The sequence below is a fragment of the Geotrypetes seraphini genome, chromosome 3 (genome assembly GCF_902459505.1).
Source record: "Geotrypetes seraphini chromosome 3, aGeoSer1.1, whole genome shotgun sequence".
Lineage (NCBI taxonomy): Eukaryota > Metazoa > Chordata > Amphibia > Gymnophiona > Dermophiidae > Geotrypetes > Geotrypetes seraphini.
Window position 1 is genome coordinate 235,729,251 of NC_047086.1, and position 14,940 is coordinate 235,744,190.

At 42.4% G+C, this 14,940-nt stretch overlaps 1 protein-coding gene across 5 annotated transcripts in view; it reads left to right on the plus strand.

Annotated features, from left to right (window-relative positions):
• The window catches only part of LOC117356363 (retinol dehydrogenase 7-like), a 69,269-nt gene that overhangs the window by 48,894 nt on the left and 5,435 nt on the right, over positions 1-14,940 (plus strand). For all 5 annotated transcript variants that reach the window (XM_033935482.1, XM_033935481.1, XM_033935479.1 and 2 more), the window contains 3 exons: positions 2,579-2,910; positions 8,826-9,084; positions 11,894-12,057. In XM_033935482.1, the coding sequence (XP_033791373.1) occupies positions 2,598-2,910; positions 8,826-9,084; positions 11,894-12,057 (736 nt within the window). In that variant the 5' untranslated portion in view covers positions 2,579-2,597. The remainder of the gene's footprint in view (positions 1-2,578; positions 2,911-8,825; positions 9,085-11,893; positions 12,058-14,940) is intronic.

Genomic DNA, 14,940 nt, shown 5'->3' on the forward strand with positions numbered 1-14,940 from the left:
CAGTCCTGTCAAAAAATCAGCAGACCCGTCAGTAACACAGTTACCAACAGGTCTGCAGCAGTTAGATTTTAAGATAGTAAAATCCGATTCAGAATAGCCAAGCAATTGTTAGTGAATAAATCGCTTGACTATTTTGCATGGGATTTTACTAATTTGCATGGGTTGGATCAGATCATTAAGTAGGCGGTGGGCCATTTAGTGAATTGGGTCAGGGTCGGGAAATCATCTGTACAGGATTGAAAGATTTATTGAACCCAGGCCTAAGTCATCTATCTTTATACCCCAAAAAATTGTCCAAGTCAAAAATGCCTAGAACAAGACCTTTTGGGCGTGGGAGGGGTCAGCAAAGTGATGGACTGGCCATCCAGACATGGCAACAGAGTAGTGGGGCATCTTACAGGGCACTGCTGCGAACGTCACAAAAAAAGTGCCCCATAAGCATCTCACCACAACTCCCTTATAGGTCATGGTGAGCCCTCCAAAACCTACTATACCTACCTGTCAACCACCCCAATAGCCCTTATGGCTGCCACCTATATGGCAGTACAGTAGGGTTTTGCAGGGGTTTGGTGGGTGCACATGTTTCACCATGAATGCAGTGGTTAGAGTGGCTTATGAGCCTGGGTCCTCCTCTCTATGGTTCACTAGCCCACCCCCCAGCCTACATAAAACACCTCTGTGAAGCTCTACTAGGCTTTCCTATGCCAGGTGCTGATGTTCTGGAGACAGGTATGTATGTTTTTATTCCAATTTATATGACGGTGGGGGTCAGTGATCACTGAGGGGAGTATATGGGGATCTGTAGTTTGTCCCTACAGTGGTTATCTAGTCACTTTGGATACCTTCTGGGCACTTAGACTTGTTTTTAAATCACCTAAGTCACAACGTATAAGTTCCGTCTAGAAAGTTTTATTGAACTTTCGATTATCACTGAAGGAAGACCGCCTATCTCCCGTCCTAACCACTTCTTCAAACACACCCCTTTTCATTCTGGGCGTAGTGTGGCACTGTAAAGGCCCAAGCTGTTTTTAGATACGTTTAAAACCCGTTTTGATTATCTGCACTTGGACGACCTGTCTTTTGATCATCCAAGTGCCGATTTAGGCGGGGTTTTAGATGTATTTCCATCTCAATTATGAATCTCATAGTGTATAGAATACTGTAAGCATGGCACACATAGGCATTTTTACTTATGCCAGCTATTAACCTGATCTAAGTAGTTCACCTAAATATTGGTGCACCAATGCGGTTTAGCATTAGTCTTCTACAATATGAATATTAGCAGTTAGCTGGCCAAACACTATGTTTAATTGGCCAGGTGTCGTTCCTGGCTGGTTAAATAGTGCTGAATATCAGGGCGGGAGGAGTTGGTGCATAGTGTACATTATTATGGTGCCAAGTTATAGAACTCTCTCCTCAGCCTTTTTGCATGCATTTTCCATGCCCACTGCACTGCAATACAATATAATGCATATTTATATCCCATACTTTTCCAGTAAAAGTGCTATGAAGTTAACAGGTAAAGAATTTACACAGAATCACAAATAAAATTTCTAATTCATGTATTATTTCCTAAAGAAAGATATTTTTAACACTCTTCTGAATTGCCTATAATTTGATATTTTTCTAAAATCAGTTGGTAAAGAATTCCACCGATAAACTGATTGATAAGAAAAAAAAGACCAGAAAAATTTCAGCACGCTGTATTTACTACTGATTTTTCCACACTAAAAACAGCAGAAATAAAATTAGCCCAGGAAAATGGTAAGTAAAGCACTCCATTAAAGAATAGTGTTGCTTACCACATCAACCTCATAGTAAGAGAATTGTAGCTGCCCTGTTTGTCTACGGATATGTGGCAATAAGGAAAGATAAACAAGCTGATTAATCTCATGAAGACAGGATAACTTTTGAGAGCATATCGACATTGTAGGAATTTATTATAATAAAAAGGTCTTACCTATAAATTATTTTTTGATCCTTATTTTCACAAATCACAGTAACACATTTTTTAACTATACGTACCACAAAAATTAAGCTTGAGAGTAGGGTAATTATATGTTACTACTCGAAAGGGTCCAGAGAAGAGCAACTAAAATGGTTAAGGGGCTGGAGGAGTTGCCGTACAGTGAGAGATTAGAGAAACTGGGCCTCTTCTTGAAAAGAGGAGACTGAGAAGAGACATGATCGAAACATTCAAGATAATGAATGGAATAGACTTAGTAGATAAAGACAGGTTGTTCACCTTCTCCAAGGTAGAGAGAACAAGAAGGCACTCTCTATAGTTAAAAGAGGATCGATTTCGTACAAACATAAGGAAGTTCTTCTTCACCCAGAGAGTGGAAGAAAACTGGAACGCTCTTCTGGAGGCTGTTATAGGGGAAAACACCTTCCAGGGATTCAAGACAAAGTTAGACAAGTTCCTGCTGAATCAAAACATATGCAGGTAAGGCTAGACTCAGATAGGGCACTGGTCTTTGACTTAAGGGCTGCCGTGGGAGCAGACTGCTGGGCACGATGGACCACTGGTCTGACCCAGCAGCGGCAATTCATATGTTCTTATGTTCTTGTACAACAGGGAGAGGCAGAACATCCCAATGTGGCTCTGGCTGTTGACCCTTGTGGGATTCTACATTTTGTTCCGCTGGTACCAGGACAGACAGATACTCCAGAACCTCACAGATAAATATGTGTTCATCACGGGCTGTGACTCGGGCTTTGGAAACCTGCTGGCCTGTAAACTGGATGGACAGGGATTATGTGTGCTGGCGGCTTGCCTGACAAAGCAAGGGGCGGAGCAGCTGAAGGAAGCCACATCCCAGAGACTGCAAACAATAATCCTGGATGTCACGGAGAGTGAGAGTGTTGCTGCTGCCGTTGACTGGGTCAGACAACAAGTAGGAGACAAAGGTAATGGTGAAATATTCCTGGTGTGTATTGGAAGGAAAAGTTTCTATTTCACTTGTCTGCCACCTAATTTTTCAAGTTATAGTTTCTCCGAGAAAAGCAGGACTTCAAGTGAAGCAAAGCCAGAACCGGTGCCGAAGAGTTGACTTAGATCACATGGCATCTCTCTATCAGATTGGTAATACAAAATAGATATCTGAGTGTCGAGTTTCAATGTAGAAAGCTTCTAGCGTAGCCAGACTTTGTCTACTTAGAAATAAAGAACCTCAAAATCCAACAGGATAGGGCTCTCTTGAAGTACGAAGGCTTCGTAAAAAAGAGCCTAACAGGCTATCACTGGTCCTGCTTTCTACATTGAAACTTGACACTCAGATATCTATTCTGTATTACCAATTTGTACGAGTGTCTTTTTGCTCCTATTTGTGTATTTGGACATCTCTCTATCAGATGCCAGTAGCTTGTTGCAATATTTACGTTGTTAATAAAAACCATCCTTCCACAAGTTCCAGTGGCTCTGTTAGTAAGTGCCATGCACTGCCAGTTGGGAGATCCTGGTTTCATCCCTGTGTCGAGCCTTTTCGCTCCAAGGGGAGGGGAATTGTGGGCATTGCTTAAGAGTGACATCTAGTACTGGGTTTAGGATCTATGATTCCAGGATTCCAGAGGAGCCCTGGTACGTGACCTACGCCCAAGAACTGCACAAATGCCAAGCCACACTCATTCAGAGGCTCGCTCTTACACTCTTTGAGTCCCCCCTGTCACTGATTCTCAGCACTGCTTTTATGAGAGGCATGAAGACAAAAGCCAAGTGTCCCCACCAGTAGGAAGAAATCCGAGCACATCTTTTTAGGACTTTGTTTCCCTTACCCCATCCCTGTGCCTACTACTAGTCCATATGCTGCAAAACCTACTGTATATACAGTTCTTTATGTAATGTAATGTAATTTATTTCTTATATACCGCTACATCCGTTAGGTTCTAAGCGGTTTACAGAAAATATACATTAAGATTAGAAATAAGAAAGGTACTTGAAAAATTCCCTTACTGTCCCGAAGGCTCACAATCTAACTAAAGTACCTGGAGGGTAATAGAGAAGTGAAAAGTAGAGTTAGAAGAAAAATAAAAATAAAATAAACATTTTAACAAGACAGCATTGATCTAAATACTTTGGAAGGTAGAAGAGAGGAGAGAAAGGAATAGAAGCAGAAGGGGGAGCCGCTGAACAGTAGAATTCTGGAGAAATTTAAATGATAGAAATAGAACAAAACAAAGACAAAAGGCAAAACAATAGATAAGATTAAAGATAAATCATAAGCTGGAAAGAAAAATAAAATAAAACTTTGTCTTCAATCCACGGTTTCAGCGTCAGTGATGAAGTGGAGCAAGTAAGTTTAGGAGGAGCGATTGACGTTTCCAGAAAGGACTTCTTCAGGGAAGAGACTTGGCCGACAGTCCCAGGATGCCTATGTCTCCTCCCCTGCGATGTTCTCCCATCCATGCATTCCCTCCCAGACACACTTTACCCACTGAATAGAAGGAAATATTTAGCTGGAGAATTTACCCAGGTACCGGTAACCTGTGAAAATTCCTGTGAAAATTGTCCCTCTGATGCCTTCACTCTGTCCACATCCTTTCAGGGGCAGCAAAGAAAATAAAATGATTTGATGTTGCTTCTTTCATTTGCAATGCCATAAAACAGTTGAGGGCATTGCCAACCCCACGCTACGCAGCTAGAACTAACACCAGCTTAAAGCTGTCGTTAGCATCTAGCGCGCATGGCATTGTAATGCGCGCTATTTTACGCGTTAAAGTCCTAACACAGCTTAGTAAAAGGAGCCCTTAAATCCTACACTGGGCACACTTCCTGAAAAGTCTCATACTTTGACCTTCAGTCTCATTCTGTGGGGGCCAACCTTGGCATCTCTGAGACTGTCACTATAATGAGCAGGACCACCAGATGGGTAGGGGAGGAAGAGAAACAAAGTCGAGAAGGAATATATTGGCAGGTGCTTACAAGCCCCCAAATTTCATTTATTCAATTTTCTATTTATTCAGCTTCTCAAACATTTTTCCCTGGCTGTTTCGGCGGACTTACAATCTATCTAATGTACCTGGGGCAATGGATGAATTAAGTGACTTACCCAGGGTCACAAGGAGCAGTGTGGGTTTGAACCCACAACCTCAGGGTGCTGAGGCTGTAGCTTTAACCACTGTGCCACATACTCCGTAAGTTACATACACATATTAGTGTGCTTAGCTAATTTATGTGCGCAACTTAATTATTTATCAAGCCAATCAGTGCCAATTAATACCTTATAATTAACACTAATTGGCACTAATTAGAAATTATGCGCACAACTTTCTAAGCACGTTCTATAAAGTGGTGCGCATCACTTCTAGTGTGTGAATCTGAAAAGGGGTGTGTGGCCAGGGGAGGAACATGTTCTATAAAGTGGTGCGCATCACTTTTAGTGTGTGAATCTGAAAAGGGGGTGTGGCCAGGGGAGGAGCATGTTCTATAAAGTGGTGCGCATCACTTCTAGTGTGTGAAGCTGAAAAGGGGGTGTGGCCAGGGGAGGAACATGTTCTATAAAGTGGTGCGCATCACTTAGTGTGTGAATCTGAAAAGGGGGTGTGGCCAGGAGAGGAGCATGTTCTATAAAGTGGTGCGCATCACTTTTAGTGTGTGAATCTGAAAAGGGGGTGTGGCCAGGGGAGGAGCATGTTCTATAAAGTGGTGCGCATCACTTCTAGTGTGTGAAGCTGAAAAGGGGGTGTGGCCAGGGGAGGAGCATGTTCTATAAAGTGGTGCGCATCACTTCTAGTGTGTGAAGCTGAAAAGGAGGTGTGGCCAGGGGAGGAGTATGGACGGACCATGGGCCTTTGTTATAAAAGTAGAATATGCCCAATCCATGTACAATATAGGTGCAAGTATGTAGACCAGGTTTTCCTTGGCATAAATTGGTGTGTCTAAATGTTAGCGCTAACGCACAACCACTAAGCATGATTCTATACTTGTGCATAACTATTTGAGAATCACGTTGAGCGCTGTTCATATTGGCGCAGATTTTTGGGTGCCCTATATATAATGTAGCCTAAAGAGGGTAAGTCTATTACTTGGTGCCTTCACTTAGGCACTTCAGTTGTACGCGCTGTGTGCCTAGGCCCTCGTTCTATAAAGTCCACGTAAAGTTAGTCACCAATATCAGCACCTAATACAACTGATTTACAGGCTTAATTGACACCAATATTGGCACCTAACATCTCGTAATCAGCTTTAAATGGACTTAATTGAAAGTTATGCGACTAAGTTAGGCACTTAGGGGCAAATAATGGGTATATTTTTGAGGTAGATGCCTCCTTGTGAATTAGGCACTATTAGATATCTATACTGGTGCCGAACTATAGACAATGGAAATCCTGGCATAAATATAATACACCTAAATGTTAGAACATTTAGTGTGAGGATCACATGGTGCTATGGAGGAGAGAGGGCCCTACTTCTCTACTCCTTATCGGCTCTGCTTCTTTCTGACACTTATCAGTATTCATACCCCTGTCAGAATTTTGCAGAGCAGTGGTTTAGATACCTTTAATTAGAAGCTTTACCTGCAATGGGCCACTGAAATTTCCTCAGAGGTAAAGGCAGCATTGGAGCACTCTACTGGGGGACAATTGCAACACATGTTGAACAATTTGGATGCCATGGATAAAAGATTTAGGCCTAGATTCTCAAAAAACCACATAAAAAAAGCGACGGTCTGCTATAGCAGCCGTTCTAATAACGAATTTAAAAAAGCGAGTTATTCTCCAAAAATTGCTCATGTAAATGAGGTTGGCAGAGAGTAGCAAAGACTCGCTAAATTTGCATGTGCCCATCGTCTATGTCTTTAGCAGGACCCCCTTCTACTGGCAAATGGGTTGAGAGTTGGGTCAAATACCGCTCCAAGGTCTGTTGTTGCACTGACGATGAACTGCTAAATTGGGAGGAAACAGGTTTAACAGCGCCTTTCCTTTTAGTATGAGGCATTTTGTAAAGGAGGCAATGTCAGCACCTTGGTAAGAGGTAAGAGATAAGAGAGACCAAAACTAGTATGCAGCCATTGGGTTACCAGATTTTTTAAGTAAATAAAGAGGACACATGGCCCCATCCCCAGTCACACCCTGTTCCACCCCTAGTCATGCTCCCACACAAACATTCGTCATCTTACCTGAGCTCGGGACTGCTTCTGGAGGGCCTTCGACATCATCGCATCACATCTGTGCATGCTTGGAGGCCCCCCAAATGCGGCCCTGAGCTCAAGCTTTCCAAAACTTGGACAAACTGCTGGGTTTTGGAAATCCATCCAAGCACCTGGACAGTCCTCTAAAAAGAGAACATGTCCTTGTCTTCCTGGACATCTGGTAAGGGAAAGGGATTGGGTCTTGTATACTGCCTTTTTGTAGTTTTACAACCACACTCAAAGCGGTTTACATACATGTACTTCAAGCATTTTCCTTATCTGCCCTAGTGGGCTCATAGTCTATGTAATTTACCTGGAGCAGTAACCTTATCTTGAAGCAGCAACCACTGCATTGGGGTGAAACCAGAACTGACTCAGCCTGACCCTGTAGACCTGGAGTTTCATTAGCTTAATTTATAAAATACAGGCCTTCATCAAATCACACCAAAGGGATTAATAATAAATAGTAAAACATAAACTACATATAACACATTATGAACTGGTATAATTACATCAGAATAGGGTGGATAGAACCTTTTATGTAGCCCAGAATAGATCTACCTGGAAGACAGTTGCTTCTGAATCAGAGGTCACAGGTTCAAGGTTGAACCAATCTCAAATGATTAATAAATCTAGGAGATTTGAAGTGAGAAATGCCATGGGGCGGAGAAAACAGTTGTGCTCTTGAGATAGACATGGAAAAACCACTGCTTGCCCTGGGATCAATAGCATGGAATGTTGTTCCTATTTGAGTTTCTGCCAGTTACTTGTGACCTGGATTGACTATTGTTGGGAGCAATCAACTGCCGCTTGCCTAGATGGACCATTGGTCTGATCCAGTATGGCTAATCTTATGTAAAATCATAAAGTGTAAATGATAGACTATGAGGGATTAAGGGATTTTCCCTCACCAATTCTACAGTTGTGCCACTGGGCAGAAGGGGACATTAGAAGAATGTGGGGAAACTACCAGTCCCAAAATGCACTGAGCTTTTGCTGAGATCTATTTGGAAAGGGATACAGCCCTGCTGAGTCAGAGGGATGGGACTCAGGCAGGGAGGAGTACTTCTGTCCCAGACTAAAATCATTAGGAGAAGTCCCTGAGAGAGGAGGTCCTGAGAAAGAGACTTCCACTAGAGAACCCTTCCCTAGCCGTGGGCTGAGGAAAGCCCTGGGAAGTCAAGAAATCTGGAAAGGACTGTTAGAAGGGCTGGCAGTGCAAGGTTTTTGGTACATGGCTGACTAAGGTAAGCCAACCTTGTTATACTAAGGATTGTGGACTATATGTGGGTCTGGCTGGGACCAGCCCGTGAACCTTGCTTAAAGAAAAACTGTTTATCCTTGAGCTGAGAAATTGTTTTGTCCTACCAAAGCCTGTGAGATAGCAGGCTCAGGTCTGTACTTTTTTTTTAATATGTCTGAGAATAATCCTCCACCGAGTATAGAGACATATTACAACATACAAAGCAAAAGCAAATATTTGTATTATACCTGCAAGAGTGTCGATGAAAACCCAGAATGGACTCCGCCACATAGACATAGAACATATACTAGAATAATTAGACCAAAGTGATTGTACTCAAAGCATGTAAAACAAACAAGACTAATAAGCAGGAGAAGGAAATAATATTGTGCTAAAAATACTATTTGGATATATATGACTAGGAGATTGTTCTTATCACTATTTTTTTATAGGTCTCTGGGGCCTGGTGAACAATGCCGGAATTCTACTTCCACTTGCCCCCTTTGAGTGGCTGACTAAGGCTGACTTCCAGAAGGTTATGGATGTCAACCTGATGGGGCTCATTGAGGTGACTGTCAACTTGCTCCCCTTGCTGCGGAGAGCCAAGGGAAGGATTGTCAACATTGCCAGTATTATGGGCAGAGTGTCTTACATTGGAGGAGCCTATAATATGTCCAAATATGGTGTGGAAGCATTTTCAGATGGCCTCAGGTATGCAAAATATCACCAACAACATATCTTCATCTGTTTATGATACTTTTCTCCCCTGTTTAGTCCTACATTGTCCACTCAGCTGTGAGATTAACTAGTCCTGTGGCTATGAATTCTTCCAGCCAAGCTCAGGATTTTTTATAGGCTATGATACTTTTTACTGAACCAACATAAAAAAAATCCAAAAATGATGTCCCATACATCCGCTTTTAAGAGGACATCTCATATCTTCAGATATGTCTGACAGATATGTTTTTTTTAATTTTTAGGGAAAATATCCTCTTCTTTTATATGCCTTTGACACCTACCCATATAATAAGAGAAACCATCTCTGGTCTATTGTTCAGTCTGGACACACAGAGGTACTAAAGAGAGGGAAAGGCATTGCTGATCTGCTCTATTTCCCCGTTGGTTGAATCTGTCAAAGTAATTTTGTTTGTGCATCACAACTTTAAGAACATGTAATGCAAATACTTTTAGACTACACAAAAAATACGGAAAAGTAAATTGCAAATAATTCAAGATTTTTCAACTATTACTTATAAAAAAAAAATATTTTGAAAAATCTCACTATCACTTGAAATAATTCAAACTCATCCTCTATATAATATAACCCTAAGCGTGCATGCACACTTAAGTCTGCGTGTTCCCTGCGACTGTAGTCTCTGGGTCCATGAATTCCATTTTCGAACACGGAGGCAGGGAACACGCCTGCGACTCCCGCCTCCCGTCCTCACTCACCACCAGAGAAACCGCTGCCGCCGCTGATTCGGAACTGGGGGCACAGGCGTCCCTGCTGGCATCTACTTCTCCCCCTCCTCCCTCTCACCTGCTCACCCGCCCACAAAGCACTGTGCCGTGCTGCCGCTGGCCTCGCTATCTTCTCTCCACTGTGGCCCACCCTCTGACAGCTTCCTGGTTCCACTAGGCCTGGCCGCAGTGGACAGAAGACGCCGAGGCCAGCAACAACGCGGTGCAGCGTTTTTCTTTGAAGTTAAACACGGTAGCTTCAAAGACACTGTCTCAGCCATCCCCAGGCAAGTAGATTTCTGTGGGGCGTATGGACAGCGGGAGCAGGGAAGGGGTGCTGCTGGATGGGGGAAGGAAAAAGGAAGGGAAAAGGGCTACTGCAGGACAGGGGGAGCAAACAAGGGGTGGGTGCACAGGGAAGGGGAGGGAATGCTGCTGCTGCACAGGGAAGGGGGGAGATGCTGCTGCTGCTGCACAGGGAAGTGGGGGGGAATGCTGCTGCTGCTGCTGTTCAGGGAAGTGGGGGAAATGCTGCTGCTGCACAGGGAAGGGGCGAATGCTGCTGCTGAACAGGGAAGGGGGGAATGCTGCTGCTACACAGGGAAGGGGGGAATGCTGCTGCTGCACAGGGAAGTGGGGGGAGAGGGAAAGGGGGCCAGGGAGCAATATTGGTTTGCTTTGGGGGGAGACAGAAGGGGCCATGGAGAGAGACAGAAAGACAGGCAGTCAGCACATGAGAATGAAAGACAGACACACCGAAAGACAGCGGGCATGGAGAGAGACAGAAAGAAAGAAAGACAGACAGACAGACAAAGGGAGCCAGGGAGAGAGACAGAAAGACAGACAGCGGGAGGGAAACAGACAGAAAGAAAGGAAGAAAGAGACAGGGTCAGAGAGAGACACACAGAAAGAAAGACAGACAGACATATATTCTAGCACCCGTTAATGTAACGGGCTTAAACACTAGAATTAAATAAGTGTGTTAAGTGCTCAGCATACTATACACCACCTATTCCAGCCCTTAACAGTGTACTTGTAACATCATAGCACCACCTATGTAAGAGAACAAGCAAGACTTGGATAAGACTTTTCAAATCAGGTCTTGTCAATAAATGAAAGTTACTTATCTTAAATTGATGAAATACAAGATCTTCCTTGAGACCCACAGGATTTTGACAACGATTTTTGTGCATTAGGCCCTCAGTCAGACTTAAATCCAAAAGTTTTTGAAAAGTAGATTATTGTCTACTGCTGTACTTTAAGTTAGTCTTTGTTTAATGTGCGTTCATTAACTAAAAACCATTTACACATTTGCTATGATTAAATATTTTTTGTGCCCTATTTTTTGCCTCTGTAAACTTGGTAGTCTTAACATAGTACTTAAGCTTTTCAGATCTCATGGGCCCTCTCTTCAGCCTAGATTGATCCCAGGAACTGCCAAGTGCTGTTGTGAAATTAGTAAAAATCCACATGTAGTTAATATGTTTAAGATTAAACTCCCCTGGTGCAATAGCTTCATCTACATCAGACATCTCTGGATACAGGAAGCAAGGGTCAATGAATCCTGAATTTATCTTTATTTACAGTTGAAAAAGTCAATATGAAAAGGTGAAAACAAAATAATCTCTCCTCCTCACCCCAAACAAATATATGCACACTGCAGTTCCTTGCAGTGACATGTGAGCAGTGACGTAGTAAGGGGGGGGCCGTCCGCCCCATGTGCTGGCACCCCTCCTCCTCTCCTCCCCCCTTTCCCCTCCTTCCCCTTCCGCACATGTGCCCCCTTCCCCTGTACCTTTTTAATGACGCTGCGAGCAGCCACCAACTTGCTGCCCGCATCTGCTGCGGCACGCTCTCTGACGTCACTTCCAGGACTCGCGCCTAGGAAGAGATGTCGGAGAGAGTGTCAAAGCCAAAGTTAAAAAGGGGCGTGCGTGCATGGCAGGAGGGGCAGGGAAGAGAATGGGGAGGAGCGCCGCCGCCCTGGGCGCCACTCACCTTTGCTCCGCCACCGCATGTGAGGCTATGATGCTGTTTTATGTGCCTGATTCTCTTCTAGGCGCGACCCTGGTAGTTTTGGAGTGAAGGTCAGCATAGTGGAGCCAGGCTTCTTCAGAACACACATTACAGAGTTCCATCCCATAGAGGAATATCTGCAGGGCCTCTGGAGCCACCTCCCCGCAGAGATCAAGAACACCTATGGACAGAAGTTCTTTGATGCATGTAAGACACCTGCTAACTCTTCTAATTCAACCATGCACTGGGGTAACAGAGAGCTGCAGTATCACATCTGTCAGCTCCGCTGCCTTCAAGTCTATTCTGTCATATGTTCAGCATATTAGCCAAAAGGGGTGTGTGTGTGTGTGTGTGTGGGGGGGGGGGGGTTGTAACATTTTGTATATATGTATCAGCTACTTCAAAGTTAATCTTTAACCTCAGAAACCCAAACTGTATTATTCAGTCACTGTTCTAGACCCTTGAATAGCTGGATGTGAGACGTTAATCGAAACTAGAACAGGTCAGCAGCACCTTAATTCATTTTAAAGGTATGGCTCCTTTTTATATTTAGGTGGTCTTCATTAATATTCCACAAAAGTATAACATGTAATAGTTTGCTTCGTAACAAACTGTGTCTAGTGTCATGAATTCACTTAAAATTAATAGTTTGAACACTAGAGTAGAGGAAATAGCATGAAAATTGTAGGCTCAAATATAATTTCTTTATAATGTCACTGGGGTACTAATAGTTAAATATTAGTGGAAGTCAGAAAAATATTAGAGTTCAAATAAAAGAACTGTCTTCTCATTCAAATTGGTAACCAAACTTCAGGATTGCAACCGTCACGTTTGAAAGTCACTCAGAGGTATAGAGTTCTTCAAGAAGAGAGTTGCGCCCTCTAGTGATGAACCAAAGTATATTTTTCAGTCGTTGCAACTTTATTAGTTCTGGTTACGCTCCAAGTTTGATTACAAAAGTAAATAAATAAATAAATGTCTTTACAGTCTTTCAAACACTTGTATGAAAATACTTTGTTTTTTCTTATCTTTACAAATCTTTTCAAATGAACATCGCTCTGTGAGAAAATTGAGAGCAGTTTGATAATTCAGTTTATAACCTGTTATAACCCCGAACCTGTTATAAACTGAATTATCAAACTGCTCTCAATTTTCTCACAGAGCGATGTTCATTTGAAAAGATTTGTAAAGATAAGAAAAAACAAAGTATTTTCATACAAGTGTTTGAAAGACTGTAAAGACATTTATTTATTTATTTACTTTTGTAATCAAACTTGGAGCATAACCAGAACTAATAAAGTTGCAACGACTGAAAAATATACTTTGGTTCATCACTAGAGGGCGCAACTCTCTTCTTGAAGAACTCTATACCTCTGAGTGACTTTCAAACGTGACGGTTGCAATCCTGAAGTTTGGTTACCAATTTGAATGAGAAGACAGTTCTAAAATGAAAATTGTAGGCAGCAGATTTAAAGCAAATTGGATCGCTGTCGACCACTTTGCAATTAGAAAACTGGTATATGCATGAAGTGGAGGGAGCGTTTGTCACTCAGGCCCGGATTCTCTATACAGCACCGATCACATGTCAATCACGTGACTTCGACATGTAGAGAATCGCACATCCGAGAAAGATATGTGTAGGAAATGTAGGCCAGGGTTTTCCAAGCCTACATTTCTGGCACCTGTCTTTGTCATGAAACGCGCCTAAGTAGGTGTTTGGTTTATTGTTTATTTTTTATTTAAAGTTTTTATACCGCTAACTAATGACATAATGGCATTAAGTGCTGTAAACTGCCTATGTAGGTGCCTTAACTTTAATGTTTTTGCCATTTTAAATGGCGTTTCTCAATTAACTTAGGTGCTGGTAGGGCGTCGTTCATAGAATTTTCCCCTCAAGCTGGAGAATTTGTTGCTGGATAATGTGGTCAAGGCATTTACAGTAACATAGCTGGGCTTAAAAGGGGTTTGAGCACATTCCTGTGGGGGGAAAGTCTATAAACAATTATCAGCCAGACAGAGTTAGGGGAAACCTACCGCATATTGCTGGGAATGAGAAAACAAATCCAGGAATGGATTTGTTGGGAACTTCCTACTGATGCAGACTGGCCACTGTCAAAGACAGGATTCTGTGCTCGATGGACATTTTGTCTGACCCAACATGTTTCAAGTTTAGTTTAAAGGAAAACAAGGAAAAACTGCAGACAAGCGTACACGATGCAGGCTATGTTTATTATATCTATTATTAAATGCGGTTAATGTTACCACCTTTTGACAAACCAAGCGACCCGACACGGTCCGTGTTTCGATTAACACGCCTTCATCAGGGGTCCAAGGTTGACAAGGTTTCACATTAAACCGCAAACAAAAATAAACATGAGCTTGTATGAATCAAGGGTAATCGCTGACCAAAGGTCACTGTATAAACTTGCTATGAAGCAAAAAAAAAAAAAAGGTTTAATTTAACAACAAAAAGAAGCCCAAGGATTCCACAGTGAGAAAGAGATACCAAATACAAAGGGGCACAAACTGTGGAATATAATGTTCCTGAAATGTTTGTTGAAAAGGTAAAATCAAGGTAAGTGCATCCACTGTGAGGAGCAGTTGACCCAATCAATGGTAAACACAAACAAAAAAAATCCAACAGAACTGCTTTCGCTTTTGTATCCGCACTGTGAAAGAACTTACCCAGTTTGCTCAGTTGTTATCCATAAGGTCCCCCAGTATATGATACTGTTTTGGACCCCTGAGGAAGGAGAGTTTTCTTCGAAACACGGACCGTGTTGGGTCCAGGTTCTTAAACCTTTTTGGATACAAATTGTTTCATGTTCATTTTAATGTTTGTTCATGAAAGACTTGGTGTCTTGTATACCATTCCTGCAGTTTTTTTCCTTTGGTCCTTGTTCGACATATTACTGCAGTTGTGTTGGATTTTTTTGTTTGTATTTACCATTGATTGTGTCAACTGCTCCTCGCAGTGGATGCACTTACCTTGTTTTACCTTTCCAACAAAAAATGGAACATTGTATTCCACAGTTTGTGTCCCTTTGTTTTTGGTATCCCTCAAGTTTAGTTTATTCTTGATATCCCACA